This window comes from Lichenostomus cassidix, chromosome 19, assembly GCF_008360975.1.
Source record: "Lichenostomus cassidix isolate B80296 chromosome 19, HeHo_3.0, whole genome shotgun sequence".
NCBI classification, from domain to species: Eukaryota; Metazoa; Chordata; class Aves; order Passeriformes; family Meliphagidae; genus Lichenostomus; species Lichenostomus cassidix.
The window spans coordinates 7,676,825-7,692,827 of NC_139499.1; the positions used below are offsets into that span (position 1 = coordinate 7,676,825).

Consider the following 16,003-nt stretch of genomic DNA (forward strand, 5'->3'; position numbering starts at 1 on the left):
CCTTAGCCCCACGAGCCCCCAAAGCAGGAATCTGCCCAGATTTGCTGTTTGATGGGGTTTACTCAGCTATGGTTGCAATCTCAGTTTTTACCAGGAGTGAACCTCACTCCCCTGGCAAGGCCATTCCCATGGGACTGAGGATGCTCCTTGGCCATGGAGCAGACAGTCCATGCTGGAAACCTGTCAGAGGCTGCTCTGGCTCTCAGCACCTCCAGCTTGAGGACTCTCCTGTCAGGCAGTGACAGTGCTGTGACAGCTCAGAGCAGAGCCTTGGGGCTCCCCGGGGCATCACCCACAGGTCCTGTGGGTGAAGCTAGTGCCTGACACTCTGATGGCCCCATGCTCCTTCCTGCAGCTTCAGCACTGCCAGTCACTCAAAAGCTGCTCTGAGAGCTTCACAGAGATGAACTGTAATGTCCAGCCACACACCACAGGCCCCTGGCCAGCACCTGGCAGCCACCAGCGAGGTTGTACAGGCACAATCAACCCTGGAGAACATTCCCTGTCCTTCCTTTACAGCCCCATGCAGCAGGAGACATTTCTTCCTGGAATTAGCACCTATTTTTAAAACCACAGCAAAGAGGTCCCTCTCTCCCTGTTGCTCATTTAGTCTTTCATGAGGGATCATCCTCTTGTCATTTGTGTGGATATGTTGGTTTGTTGGGGTTTTTTTCTAAGGAATGGATGCCAGGCATCAGGACTCATGTGTTCAACGTATGGTGGTAATTAGCCCAGCTCTGAACCCTGATGGCCTGTCTGCTGCAATCTGCAATTAGTGCTCTGCTCTATCTGCGTGAGGATTTTATCTTCCTTCCTTCTGGGGCTGGAAAAGGCACAACTTGGATCTCTAAAAATACAGAAGCAAAGTGTTAAAGCTGTAGCTTGAACCTGATTGCTTTTGCTGTGGGGCTGCTGTCAGGATTGATTCCTGTTTGGCTCAGGAATCAGTCCTTGGCCTCTGCACCTGGATTTATGTGAGTGCAGCTTAGGGCATCTTTCTGAGATATTGCAGAGCCTGTGGGGCTGATTTTGGCTCTGCTGGTACCTCTGCTTGTGCACTTCTGGCATGTTTCATGCTCCTGGCTGAATGCACCTGGCTCTTTATTGGGGCATTGGATTGCCTGATGCTGTATTTTATAGTATTAAGCTTATTCACTCATGCCTTTGGTGCTCTTAAAAAATACCTCAAGTTGGCTTTGTGAAATAGGAAAATGGGAGCAAAATTTGGATTTCAGTGGGAAAATGTCTGGGCAGGCAGAAGAAAGGTGGCTGTGGGATCTGCTGTGCTTCAGGGAAACCTGGGGTTTGGGGAAAACAAAACCCCACTGCTCTGTCAGCATCTCAAGGGGTCCCCTGGCAGAGCTGCTCCCTCCCCCCATCAGAAAGCTACTCTACCAAACCTCCTGGGCTTGCTCTGCTTTCCTTCCCTCCCATACAAATTCATCTATCCTAAAATCCCTGTTTTTCTCTGAGATTATGTGATTTTTGGGGAGGAGTTTCTCTCCCTGTCACCTCGCTGCAGCTGATTTCAATTGAAAAGCTTCCTCCTAGGGAGGGAGGGGAAACAGGGAGAGAAATTATGGAGGGGCAGCATTTCTGAATCCAAATACATTAAACCATTTAATTCTGTTGACTCAGGGCTGCCTGGCTCTGAATGGGAATTAATCCACAGTGCACAAAATTAAAAAGCACAAGACAAAATGCTTAGCAGGCAATGCCAGGGTTTAAAGCAACCCATTAGCTTGCTCAAACGTCCCCAGTAAATTTTCATTTGTCAATAACGCTTAGAGCCTACAGTTTATTTACAGCCTGTTCAATATTACCAGAACCCCTCGCAGCGCCTCATTTGTATTTATCTGCCACAGTCAGTTTCCTTTCCAGGGACTCTTCCTAATCCTTTGCTTTGTATCTGCTCCAGACACAGCAGGGATGTGCCACGCCCCCCAGGCAAAGGTAATGTGGGGTTACCCTTTTCTCTACCCCAATTATCCCTTTCAGGGGAGACCACCTGCAAGGCCACCCTGAGCCACCTCCCAGTGACCCATCCCTGGGCTGGAGCTGAGATCTGCTGCCATGGGGCTCCTGAAGCCTCTGTCCCACACCCAGGGGACCCACTGGCCACCAGCCAGCATAGAGGGGTGATGGGAAACTGGGAGAAGGGGACAGGCACAAGCAGCTGTCTCTGTGGAGCCACAGCCTGGCTGAGCTGGAGCACTCATGGGTAACAGGCTCCTCCATCTGTCCCAAATCTGATCCCACAGGATGAGCCCTGGTGAGGAGAGCATGTAACAGGATTTCCCCCCAAAGCAGCTTGAATGCTTCCAGGCAGATAACAAAGCCTGGCTGGCCCTGAGAATTTCTCCAAGGAAAGGAGTTTATTCTTGGGCACAGACACGAACGAGCAGTTTAATCTCCTGTCATGGCTCCTGTCCAGTTGGGCTGGTTTGGTCCAACACTCAGACATGGCTCCCTGCAGTGGTAACCTGTCTCCAGTAGGGTTTGTTCCTCCCCAGCTTCCTGCCTTCTCCCTCTGCACTAGCATTCCCCCGAGGCAGAAGTACAGGCAATTGCAATGGAATTTTAAGTGGATGCAGCATCATGAGGGCTGCCTGGGGGAGATACAGGACAGGCTGGGCAACCACCTGTCTCAGGTGTAAAGCTCAGAGAGGGAAATCCCTCTAGAGGCTTACCCACAACGATGGAACTGCACACATCACAAGGAGCATCTACTGGACCGCAGGAGGTGCCACAGACCTGTGTATCTGGTTGGAGCTGATATTCAATACATTTTATGATGAATGCAGGAGGCAATTACTAAACTGAAGGCCACTTGCTTTTCTTCCACTGTTGATTAGGGTTTGCAAGCCCTTCACGTTGCTGAGCTCCAAGACACCATGAAAGGACACCCCACCTTTCCACCCCAAAGAGCAAAGCCCCCATCACTTGCCTGCTGCTGTCTGCATGTAGCCAGCCAGGGTGCAGACTCGGCGCTCGCAGGCTCCGCCGGGCAGCAGGACAGCGACGATGGCCAGCAGGGAGCTGAGGGCCAGCAGGGCACAGCCGCCTGCACACAGCACAGCACTCGTCTGAAAGGACACAGGGGGCTGTTAGAGAGCTCACCCCAACACCACACCTCCCCACAAATCCCCCTCTGCAAGTGGGAAGGGGAGCCCTGTCATGGGTGGCTTCTCCCACCTTTTCCCTTCCACCTGCTGTTGCTTCAATTCATCATTAAGTCTTGAGCCCACAGCTCGCCCACCCCCTGCTCCCAGGGGTTCCTGGCATTGGGGCTACAGTGATAACAGCAGGTGTATTACATGCATGAAGGCCCACTTCACTGAGACAAGTGCCATTAGATGTCTGTGATGTGTGTCAGTGCCTCTGCTGAGAGCTGAAATGGATCTCATGACAGCACCTGCCTCAGCAGGCCTGGCAATGAGGAGGTATTTTGGGGATCCCACTGCTGCTCTGCTGCCATGGCAGTCTGCTCCCCCAGCAGCCTGAAAACTGGGGAAAGCACTAATTCATGGCAAAACAGTTCACCCTTGGGTGCAGGTGCCCAATTGCTGCACTGTTGCTGTTTCTGTCTCCATTGCAGGTGACCACTTCTTCCAATGGGATGGCACTGGCAGCAAGGTGGTCCCCATACCAGAAGGGACCACCAGCCCAGCCAGCCCCAGGCGTGGCCAGGGACACTGAGGGGACCTTCCTTCTCCAGCACCCAGCTCTTGACAGCATTCAAACAGCGTGAGGACATCCCAGCACTGCGGCAGCCACGTCAGCTCCTGTCATTTCACAGCAAATTCCACGCAATGCTGCTGGCTCTGGTGAGTCACCCTGCAGTAACATTCGCCTCAGCTCCCTAAAGCAGCACAGCTCTAGGGCAGAGCTCACTCCCCTCTTCCTGAAGAGCTTTGCTTTTATAACCTGTGAGGGAGCTGCCCTGAGGAGGTCAGGTCCCACTTCCACGCTTGTCTTGCTTGATATATTCTGGTTAGAAATTCACAATTTTCCTTTTTTTATTTCCCTCCGTATATCTAAGCTTTTGGGCAGCCATGGTTATTACAGAAACTACCCCCAATACAGGTTTCCATGTACCTTCCCTCACCAGAGGGGTGACAAATCAGGAGTAAATAATCTGCTACATGTAAGTTATCCTGCAGGAACTAGAGACAGGCTGAACAGGGGAAGAGGAATCAGATTTACCCTGTGATGGCTATGGGGCTACAAACAGCTAAAAAAACCCTCCCATTAGTGGTGCTGCCCCACAGGTCTGGCACTGCCCCACATCTAGCTCTGTTATTTACTGCTGAACTGGACCAGCAGTATTTACCCAGCTGGACCAGCTGGTGCTGGGTGACACAGCCACTGCCTGCAGGGTCCTGCCCAGGAGCTGCCACTGCTTCAAGAAGGGACACAGTGGTGCTCGTGAGGGATAGGCCAGGGGAGCATGGGAATCACCTGACACCCTGGTGTGAGAGCTTCTCCTGGGGCTGTGCAGTGATTAGAAATCAGCATCTTATTTATAGCCTATTTATGCACCGAGCAATGCAAATGCTGTCCCAGCGATAAATTAATTCCTGACATGCAATGCAAAAGGAACAGCAGTGCAAACAGCTACCCAGGGAAATGGAGAGGCTGTTCCAGCAGGGATATCTGCCCCTCTCCAGAGCCTTCCAAGCCACTGAGACCTGAACAGACAAGTGCTGCTTCAGGGCTTAAGATTTGAGGTTGGGACACCCCCAACAGGGAACACCCTCCTGCCCTGACCCTACACCAGGAGGATCCCATGGGGTTTGGGATGGGATGGGTGACCCCATTGCACAGACACCCTCCCAGCCTGGGGCCCCATGGGGAAAGCAGTCACAGCCCTGCTCCCTCACTTCTCCCAGGGCAGCAGCATGGCCAGGAAATCTGGATTCATAACAAAAAAAAGGATTACTCTGCCTGGTGTCTGCATTTCACCTTCCGCCCGGCAAAACCATCCTCCTTTGCGAAGACCATTAATTATTTAGAGCAATGAATTTTTCAGCAGAAAGGGGTCTTGTGAAGCAGGCTGGTTCCTCTCTTGTGTGAAGCATATTATTTTTAATGATCTAGGTTCTCCTTAATTGTGGTAGCTCAAATCCCCTAAAAACTCACAGTTCCTGCTGGAAACAACTGATCAGCTGCTCCGACTGCTAATCCCCATGGAGAGGTGGGAAGGTCTTTTTCAGGACAAAGTGGCAGGAAAAAGGTACAATCAGGGAGGGTGTAGGTGAGTGTTACACTGATAGAAGAGCTGGTCTGGTTTGGGAGTTGCCATCAAGGTTTGGCAACAAAACTGAGGTTGTCAGCACCCTGATGTCCACAGGGGTGCCAAAACTCCACCAAATCCAACGAGGCCTTGGCAAAGGGAACAAAGGTCTCGTTGGGAATAAATGGGAGAAAATTCATGGGGGCAATATGTAAAGGTAAATGGTGAGGTTTGGAAATCAGAAATGTTGCTTTTGTCATAACCTTTCCAGGGCCTCGGCTGGGAATTATCCCAAGTGCTCCCACCCTGTACTGGAGTTGTTCCTGCAGATCAAAAAGCTGCTTTCAAAGAGAAATAATAAGGCTTAAGTTTGAAGAAGTCCATGGAGAAAAGGTACCAAAGAATAGCAACTAAAATTCTCTCCTTCCCACTGTGCTGTATCTCCCTCTCTCCACCCTGTTCGTGCCTGTTGCGTCTTGAGCAGAAAGGAGAGGATGCAGGAAACAGATGCAAAGGCTGAAACCCAAAAATAGACGGGGTGGGGAGGAATAATAGGGATGCAGGAGGCTGCCTGTGAGAGCCCAGCTCAGGCAGGGCAGGAAAAAGCCCATTCATCCCAGCAAGGAGCACAGCTCCTGGTGCAAACCCTGCCAGGGAGGAGCAGGGCTGCCCATGCCTGGGTACTGCAGACCCCATCAGTGCCCGGGAGATCCCCCAGGGAGCCCAGCAGCCCAGGGCTGTGAGCAATCCTGCCTCTGCCACGCTGGGAAAAGACATAAAACCGTGTCAGATTTTCTGCTCCCACTCCCAGGGAGATTAATTGTTTATCCCCAAACAAATTAATCGTCCCCTGGTGGGACTGTAAATATGCCTTTATGTAGCGTAATAAATTCCGATTAACAACAATCCCCTGCCCGTTATTTTAGTGTTTTACAGGTCTGACACACACCATGGCTGGGCCATTCACTAAGCAATAAATCTGCTGAAGATGCTGTTCCATTCACCAAAAAAATCAAAATTAAAATGTCACATAATGGCTGTCCTGGGAAGAATTCCTTAATATCCCTAATGAAAAGTTAAAAAAAGTTAACTCATCTTTAAAAGCCAGCATTAGAGCAGGAAGGGGGAAGGGAAAATAAACTGTCCATTCCAATGTTTAATGCTGAAAAACAGTAGCTGGTGTTTGGTTCAGCAGAGATAAACCCAGCTGGCAAAGCTCCTGCCATCACTATGAACTGGGTCATGATGCACATTAGTTTATTAATTCAATTTATTAATTGGCACTTGACCACCTCCCACAGCTGCCATCCTGGATGGGCCCTGTGGTACCCAGAGCAGTGGGCTGAGGGCAAGGTTACAGTCTGCTGGGGTGTTCCAGCCCTGCTCAGGTGCTTAAGCCTCTTTGGAAATAGGAGCAGAAAATAAATGCCCTAAATAGCTGGGAAATAAAGCCACAGGTTCAGTGAGAAAGAGAAAGTGAAGGTGAAAGTGTGTCTGGCTTTTTGGGGGTATCTGTTGAGAGAAAATGTCTGAGAAACCTCAAATGAGCTGGGGAAAAACTGTAAAGTCAACGGTAAGAGAAGAGGGGGCAAAATTAATCCAACCATTTTTATTTTTACATGCAGCCCTTTCCCATCAGAGCTCTGTGTGATTAAATATTCATTGTGGGAATATGTTTTGGGGTTAAACTGGATAGGGCTGTACCTGCAGAGGTAGAAACCGAATGGACACCGAGATTTTAACCTCGTTTAAAAAAAAAATCAGTGCTGGATGGAGGTGCTGAGTGGGGACCTGAGCTTTGGGATTTGCAGGAATGTTGGCAAGGACCCGGGAGGTGGATTTGCAGGTGTGGGCAGGTGCCTTCTCTGCCTTCTCCTTGAGCAGAGGCACCGAGGATCTCGGCAAAACCCAGGAATCTCCACCTGGGAACCAGAGAGAGGCGCCGCGGGAGCTGCTGCGTGCTCAGGGTGGGAGGATCGAGCCTCGCAGCTTGTTCGTATTTCCCCCACACGCGGCACAGAAACAAACATCCGCCATCTGCTCGGCATTACAGCGACGGCCAGGAAGAGGATCCCACACAGCCTCGGCTTCTCCTCCCCGGCAATCACCTTCCTTTTGGCGCCATCCGAGAGCTTTTTCCTCCTGCCTGTTTGATCTTCCCTCTCCATCCTGCTGCTCCCATGCAAATCCCCTGCCCAGGAGCGCTGGAAGTGCCCAGTGTTATCCCATCCCCAAACCAGGCAGCAGCACAGGGCTCCAGGTGTGATGTGTGATGTCCCAATCCCCTGAGCCAGGGGGGTTTGGGATGCAGAGAAGCCACTGAAGCTCCAGCCCTCATGTCTTCCCCTTCAAATGCAGGATTTGGTGGACAGGGAGCTGCCCACACCACAATATGCACCGTTGGTGCCTCTCTCCAGCTCAAATTTAGCTGCTTTTGCATAAAATTCAGCACCACCTCCCCTAAAACAAAGCTCAGCCAGTCCTGGCCTTCCAGGCAACTTTTTCTCTTTCCAGCTATAAAGGATATTCAGCAAGACACCAGAGGGGTTAATACCCAAACTGATTCCAGGTGGGGAAAAAAGGCATTTTTTTAATTAGAGAGAAAATAAGAGACAGATAGTATGTCTGATGAATTATGGCTGTCTCTCTTTCAGTGCCATTGCATCTGGGGATGCTGGAAAGCAGTTCCTAATGGCACTGCTTTATCTAAGACGATGATGGATAGTGGTGAAAGAGAGAAAAAAGGGAAAAAGTAAGACATTAGCACATCAATGGCGTGCCTGTGACCTCCATCAAGGGATTCGAACCAACTTAATGAAATTTTAATTAGGCAGCAAGCAGTGCAGTGTGCTGGGTACCCGATCAGCCCTTCTTCCCCTCACTCTGTTATTATCCTTCCCTGGGATAAGCCCTTTCCCGGCGCTGGCAGCCAAGCCAGGCTCATCGCCGCGGCCAGGGAATGCCCCGCGGGTCACACAACTCTCCCATCTGGGAGAGCTTTTCCTCACAAAGCCGGAGGAGGAGCCCGAAGGAAGTGGGATTTGCAGCCTCAAGAGGATGGAGGGAATGTCCCACTGGCAGAATGTCCCTGCCAGCCTGTGCCAGACTCTGCTCTGAGCCCTGCAAAGGGGAAATGCAGTGCTCACCCTAAAATGTCTCAGATACACCCAGAGCATTCCCTTCCCAAGGTGCAGGGTTCAGGATTTGCTCTTTGGGGAGGGGCTGTGTGGGCAGGTGACCCCGTGTGACCTGACCATCACTGTCAGGAGTGGCCAGAGCTCAGCTGAGCCCCTGCTGCTGCCCAGCCCCTGGCCCTGCAGCCCCAGGGCTGACCCCACTCTTTGTTTAAGCAAAGCAGCTTCCATCTCCCTTTGAGAGCAGTGGATAGAACTAATCCTGAGAGCAGCCTGGCTGCATTTTCAATCAACTTGACCTCCCATGGCCCATCCTTAAGCTGGTCCCATCTCAGCACCCCTTTCAGCCCAGCTTAGCAGAGAGCAGGTCACTGGTCAGTGAGTCCTGGTGATGGTTTGTGACTTGGGCACTGAAATGTGGGGCCACAGCCCAGGAATGACAATTTTCTCCAACACCAGGTATTTTCAGTCCTGTTAATGTAGGTCAAAAAACTCTGGGTGGCTGATGAAAGCAGATAAAATCTGCTGCGGGGTAATGTGCATGAAGGTGGTGATGTCAAGAATTCCTTACACTTAGCACTTACAACTCTTGCCAAGGTTGTGTAAGTGCAATTAAAAATCAAATGGACTGGCAGACAGAGTCTGATCTCTTGGGAAGTTCTTAGGATGAGGAGCTAAAAGTTGATTTCCTGATAATCCCAAATTAATATGCTGGCCTGATACATGACTCTGGAGGTGGAGCAGACTGTGCCCAAGAGGCAGCACACATACAAGTCCCTGCTTGGGTCACACTGCAAGCTGGGGGCTCCCAAACACTCATCTCTCCCTTGTGCCAGAGCCTGTGCTAGAAGAGGAGTGACAGATTTCTTCCCATCTCCATGAGCACCCCACGTGCTTTTTCACTGAGATCAGGGCTGCTGTGTAACTGCTCTGCAAACCTGGACCCAATGGGCAAACCCCAGATGACATCAGGGACCCTGGGCTGAACTGACCAAGTGAGAAACCAGCAATGAAGGTTTCTGAAACCCTTCAGCATTTCCTAATAAAAGGGTAAGCAGGTTGACTGTACATTTTCACTAAGCTTTGTTGAAAATTTTCAAGTCCTGCTTTAAAACCCAGAAAAAACCCACTCAAGGAGCTGCTGGGGCTGTGCAAAGCCTCCCCTCTGTCCTGAGCAGGTCATTTTGGACTCTGCTCCAGCATGGCATCATTGGCTCCATAGGCAAATAGTCCACGTGGTTTTAACCTGAATATCATGGGCTGATCAGCTTCTTTGTTATTTTAGATTACATACTTGGCAAAGCCTGAAAATAATTGGAGACTATCTGGAAAAATAAAAATAGAAATTTGAAATGTGGCAGCAGTAGCTTCCGAAGTGCAGTGCTGAGACAGGAACCCATGAGCCAAATGCTCCCACTGAAAGAAAAAATAAATTAGCTGAAGATGAAGCACTATTTTGCACGTACACAGTGATCTGGCACCAGGAAAAAGACAAGAAGAGTCGTGAGATGCAATGAAACAACTTGGAGCTCGAAAGTTCATCTGTTTTTTCCAGTTGGCCTCCCAAGAGCAATCCCCTCTCCCCACTGAGATGGTCCTCTCCACTCCTCACAGCTCCAAATCCTCCCACAACAGATTCTCCTTCCCATTAATTGTCTTTGTAAGAGCCTCACTCACAAATTGGCTGGGCAATATCACCACCACCATCCTTTCTCCTCTCTGGCTCCAGCCAGATCCTCTCCAGTTTCCATCAGCTCCTGCAAGGTCTCAGCCTGTCCACAACATCTGCAGCCATCAGGGGTATTTTGTTATATTCCAGCCCATCAAATAACCGTCACGATGCTGAGCACAGTGCAAAGCCTCAGCAGCACTGACAGGGTTAAATTAAAGGTACCCATGATATTACAGAGCTGCAAAGTAATTATGAAAGGAAGCAGAAAAAAACCAGCAACTCTAAGCAGACATGAAGGCCCTCTTAAGAGAAGAAAGGCATGTTAATTAACCTCCAGACATGATTCAAAGCATCATTTGTAGCATGATTAACATAATCCCCCAAGTGCACACACAACTGGCATTAACGATCATTTGCAGGACTGAACGCTCCCCCACCCCTTCAACAAATCGGCACAGCGGAGCAGGGAGAGTCTGGAACAGCACTGAGTCTGCACGCTGCAGGAAACAAAAAGGACAATGTTCCCCAGGGATGGACACCCCGGCTGCTCCCACCCTGTGCGCTGCAGGTGGGCATCCTCCCAGGTGTGCTCAGCATCCTCCCAGGTGTGCTCAGCATCCTCCCAGGTGTGCTCTCCTCAGCATCCTCCCAGATGTGCTCTCAGCATCCTCCCCAGATGTGCCACCAGCACACTCTAGAAGAGCTCCTGAGCCGCACATTTTAGCTCCCTTTGCCCCTGGCAGCCCCAGCTCCCACCCTCCTGCCAGCAAACACCACTTCAGCAAACGCTGGAGGCCGTTTTCAGGAGCTCCCAGATTTCTGTCCACGCTTGGCTTTCATTTAAAGAAAGAGCTGCCCAGCAGATCGGTGGAAAGATTGGAAATGAATGTCACAGCTCTGAAAGCACAGAAAAAAAGAGCTACAGTTTCCCCATCTCTCCAAAAAGGAGAGAAATCTCCTGCTTGAACTCGTGGACAGGGTTGCCAGCACTCGGCTCCCCCCGTGCTGAGCACCGAGGCGTGTGAGCTCAGAGGCTGCTCATGCAAGAAAGCCAAAGCTGTCGCCTGCCTCAGCAAAGCTGTCAGGACTATTTTATTATATTCCAGCCCATCAAATAACCATCACAACAGGTATTCTCCCCCTCATCATGGCAGAAAGCTGGTAATGGAGCACTTGTCTCTGAAAGCATCTGCACTGTTTGTTGTTCATTAATTATTTGGGTGGTATTAATAAGGGTGACATGGACATGTCACCAAAATGCCCTGTAAATTCCCCTCGGTACCCTGATAATTCATCTCTCCCTCAGCCCAAGCTCAGGAACTCAGAGACTTTGTGCTACGTTATGTTCTGGATCTCAGTGTTTTCAGAGGCTGAAGCTTGTTCAAATGAGTCACTGCTGAGCTTCGTTCTTATCTTTGAAGTTTGTTATTACTTGGAAGTGTTTATCTGCATCACATTTGCAAAAACATCTGAACAAAGGCCAGCCCATGGAAACAAGAGCATTTTTGCACCTTTTTATATAAATAGGAAGGAGTTTATACAGCTGGTTCTTTTCTTTGCAATTCACAATGTTTGTCTTTAATGCCAATTTTAAGGACCGTGATGGGATTCCAGCAATCACACGCAGACCTGGTGTCCTGGGAGAGATAACAGCGCAGCTCCATGGCAGGCTGAGAAATCCAAGTGCTGACACCCTTTGTGCCGGGCACAGCCACGACCTGCCGGGGATGCAGCCCTGGTTTTGGGGATTCTGTGACAGAGTGACCTGGAGCAAGTCCAAGCTCGTGTGTTCTGAGCAGAGGCGGGGAAATCACACTCACAGCCTCGGGGTAAGAAGCTAAGGATGAAGGGAGAGGAGGGAGAAAGGGGCAAGCGGGCGGTGGGATGCCGGGCCGGGCTTTGTGTGGTCCCTGCGCACACCCAGTGTGACAGGCGGCTCTTTGTCACCCTGGGACACCACAGCAAGCCCAGGCCCCATGGGGCAAGCGGGGAGCTCTGGGCCTCTTCCTTCCCGAAACCTGGCGAGGGCATCACCCCGGGTGGCCAGGCAGGGGGACAACCAGAGTGCCCCACAGCCCCCCACATCCAGGCTCCATTTCCACGTGTCCCAGGGGCAGCAGTTTCAGGCACCTCCCTGCTCCCCCCTGCACAGCAAACTCAGCCGGCAAGTGATGCTCACTGTCCCGCCGGGAAACACAAAACCCTCTCCAGCTTCTCCCTGAGTACCTCCCGCACACCCCGCAGGAGCTTGACCGGGCAGGGCGGGGGGATTTGGGGCTCTGGCAGGGCAGGTGGCCGGGTCAGCCCCGCGGTACCTCACCGCGGCCAGCTGGAGCTGCACTGACCACCAGGCTGGCACGGGGGGTCCGTGCAGCACCCCAAGAACAGCCAAGCATCCCAGAGAGGGATGTGACCCCACAGGGACCGCGGGAAGCCCGAGGGGTGCTGAGGAGATGCTCAGAGGCAGAACGTGTGGGATGCAGAGGGTGAAAGGGATGCTGGAGGGAGCACGGGGGGATGCAGAGGATGCTCAGGGCAGGACAGGGATGCTGGAGCAGGTCTGGAGGACAGGACAGGGCTAACTGCGGGGATGACAGGGGGACCTTAGGGACGTGAGGAGGACAGAGAGATACTGGAGAGCCTGGGGCAGGTCTTGGGAGATGCCAGGAGGTGATGGGGTGACGCCGGGGAGCCCAAAGCAGGCAGGGGTGATGCAGAGGAGGCAATGGGGGATGCCGGGGAAGTGATGGGAAATTCCGGGGAGCTCGAAGCAGGCGGCGGGGGATGCCGGAGAGGTGACGGGAAATGCCGGGGAGGTGATGAGGGATGCAGGAGCGCCAGAAGCAGACACAGGGGATGCCGGGGAGATGATGGGAGATGCCGAGGAGTCCAGGGAAGGGCAGGCGGGATGTCGGGGAGGTGCCGGGGAGCCCGGGAGAGGCGGTCGGGGGTGCCGCGGCGGGGAGGCGCTCACCTGCCAAGAACCGGAGGGGATGTCTCCGAAGCCGCCGGGGCCGGCGGAGCCGTGGCAGCCGCGGGGCGGCCCGGCGCAGCGCCAGAGCAAGCCGAAGCCGGCGGCGGCGCGGCCGGGCGGCAGCAGCCAGGCCGGCGAGAGGAAGGCGGCGGCGCAGGCGGCCAGGAGGCCGGCGGAGAGCAGCGCCCAGAAGCAGCCGACGCCGCTGCACATGGTGCGCCGGCGGGGCAGAGAGCCCGCGCCCCGCGCCGCCCCCGCGCCCGCCACCGGCACCGACACCGACAGCATCGGCGGCGCGGGGCGGCCGGCGGGGCCGGGCGCGGGGCCGGCAGCGCTGCCCGCGCCCCTGCGCGCTCCCTGCGCGCTCCCTGCGCGCTCCCTGTGCCGCCCCCCCCGCGGGGCGCGGCTGAGCACGGGCGCGGTTGCGACACCCGCGGCGGGCGGGGGCAATCCGGGCTGGGGGAGCGGAGTCACCTGCGCGCTCGGGCTGGGGGCTTCACGCCGTTTCTCTGCCCCCAAAGAGTCGGGTTATTCCTGCGGTTAATTATCGGTGATGTTTTAACCCTCCCCGGTGCCCGCAGACGGCGATGCTGCGGCTCTGCTCCTGCGGCTCTCCCGGACAGGGACACGCGTGGGGAATGCGGGAATTCCTCGCAGCCCGGCTGTCGCCGCGCGGGGGATTTAAAACCCTCCGTGGCAGGGAGGTCTCGTACTCGGGGCTGCTCGCCTGGGCAGTGTTATCCTCCAGTCCCGCAGGTTTCTGCAAGGTGTTGGAGGCAGAGCGGGGAGCGAGGCAGAGCGGCTGCCCGGAGCCTGCGCTTACTCGAGGTGTAAAAGCTGCGCCTCCCAGTGCAGATGGATTTTTATAACAGTCATCCTGAAACTTCATGGATCGCGTTTTATTCCTGCTAAACCTCACGGTAGCCGTGCAGAATGGGTTGATGTCTTATGGTTGTGCCTCGCAGATATTACGGGGTTTTCTCGATCTCCAGGCGCTCAGCTGTCCACCCGAGCGGTCCCACGTCCATCAGCCGCAAAAACCATCCGATCCTTTTAAAAATGTAGCAAAAAATATCTTTATCCTGCCCTAATGTCCTCAGGTGGTATTCGGGCACTTACAGCCAGTACCGCTGAAACAGTTAAAGACATTTGGGCGGCTCGTGGTTAAAAAAAAAGAAAAATAACAGGTTTTCCTTTAGATCCAGGGTGCGTTGGTTGGTGTTTTAAGCGCAGCGTTTGGAGAGAGCTCCGAGTCCTGGGAAGCCCGTGCGGATCCCGGCAGCAGAAGCCGAGGGCTTGGCACCCTCTCCTGGTGTGCGCCCGGAGTGCTGCGGCAGGAGTCGAGCTGCCCCGGGAGCCCCCCGATGGCAAACCACCCGCTCCTGCAGCTGAATTCACGGGCAAAGCCTCCGGGTAACGCGCTGCAGCTCTGTCTGGACGCAGCGTTTTGGCTTCACGCGGGTGTGTCTGTGTCTTGCGTTTATAAATGTCGCCGATGCTGCTTGTCCTGTGACTTCAGGTGAGTTTTGAAGGGACAAAATCACACTCAGCCTTGTTTTCAACCCGAAATCTCTGGTTCAAAGAAATACCCAACTGCTGTCATGTGCTGCATCACTTCTTGTACTCCTTGAGACATCTAGAAAAGCAAACGGGGGGAAAAGGAAGAATGGAGAAATAGAAGATGGTCTTAAACTAGATTATTATTTTTTAACATTTTAACTTCAACCAGATTGTTATTTTTAAGTATTTCTGACTTGAATTGCCAAGAACTTGGGAAAAACACTGTGGATTGGAGAAAGGTCATCTGAGGTGAGTCTCACACAGCGCTGGCAATGCCATCTGGGCAGTGGAGGTGACAACGAGCTCATTTGCTTTCAGTAATTCAGAATAATTCCAGAGTGGCTCCAAAGCCTTGCAGAAAAGGCTTCCCTCCTGCAGGAGCAGCCCGCAGCAGGGTTGGGAAGAGCTCAGGACCTGGTGAGGGGGATTTTCTGTTTTCTCCTGCTCAGTGCTGCTTCCCCAGAGCTCTGCTGTCGAGAGCAGAGCAGCAGCAGGTCACCAACACAACTCTTCCTGCTGGGGGTGAGCTTTTTTTCCCCTTTTTTTTGCGTTTTCCCCCCAATTTTACACTTCAAACGTCAAGTTTTAACTCACCCACTGAGAATCAGGCAGAGACTCTTCACTCTTTGCTTGTGCCCAGGCACGGAGGAACAAACCTCCCTCCTCGGGCATGTGCTCAGTGGAAGGAGACAGAGAGGCACTGCAATGTTTTAATAAAAGCAGTCAATTTTTGCCAGGCTGGGATGTGGGAGAATTCCCATCTTTGAAATGCTCAGCACAGTTGGGAAGCAAGTACCAACCTTCTCTTTCCCATGAGGGTTAATGGACTGAGGGCAGCCACATCCAAGTTTGCCACAGATTTTATGTGTGCATGCAGACACTTGTTTCCCCATTAAAAAAAAAAAAAGTAGGAGAAAAAGACAAGTCTCTAATTGAAGGTGCTGTGAGTTTCTGTGCAAAGACATCTTTGACTCCTTATGTGTTTAGGGCATTGTTATTTATTCCAGAGTAAGATCTCAGCTGTTAAAGTCCTTACTCATGTAATTGTAGGTGTTTGTATTCCCAGAGTAGGGAGAATTCTATATATGAGAGAATGCCAACATCATGGGGATAAATGGACTGTCCCAAAGATAGGAGAAATGGGAATGGGAAACACTCTAACGTGTTACATTTGTGGTTTTGTGCTGTAATTGAGCAGAGCAGTGCCCTGTGATAAATTATCTCAGTGAGAGGCAATGAAGTCTTGTTCTACTTTATTAGTTCTGTCCAAACATGATCATTCCACTCATATCTTTTAAAATATTACAGTTTGCTTATTTTTCTAGCTATGGAGAGGAAGAAATCAAGCAGTGAGACAGCTTTTTTTTTATTTGCATATTTTAATTCAGGGAGGAGTCCCTCAGCTTCTCTGACGTTGGCCAACCCAT

The 16,003-nt window shown here is 52.3% G+C and overlaps 1 protein-coding gene and 1 long non-coding RNA gene across 2 annotated transcripts in view; one reads left to right on the forward strand and one right to left on the reverse strand.

The window, feature by feature from the left end:
* Nucleotides 1-9,184, forward strand: part of LOC146429199 (uncharacterized) — a 46,257-nt gene extending 37,073 nt beyond the window's left edge. The window contains exons 3-4 of the long non-coding RNA XR_014855844.1: nt 3,599-3,827; nt 5,508-9,184. This is a non-coding gene — a long non-coding RNA (uncharacterized LOC146429199). The remainder of the gene's footprint in view (nt 1-3,598; nt 3,828-5,507) is intronic.
* Nucleotides 1-14,670, reverse strand: part of LHFPL7 (LHFPL tetraspan subfamily member 7) — a 58,354-nt gene extending 43,684 nt beyond the window's left edge. Inside the window, exons 1-2 of the mRNA XM_085078791.1 lie at nt 13,017-14,670; nt 2,948-3,086 (exon numbers count right to left, since the gene is read on the reverse strand). Of these exons, the coding sequence (XP_084934917.1) occupies nt 2,948-3,086; nt 13,017-13,304 (427 nt within the window). The 5' untranslated portion in view covers nt 13,305-14,670. The remainder of the gene's footprint in view (nt 1-2,947; nt 3,087-13,016) is intronic.
* Nucleotides 14,671-16,003: the final 1,333 nt, after the last annotated feature.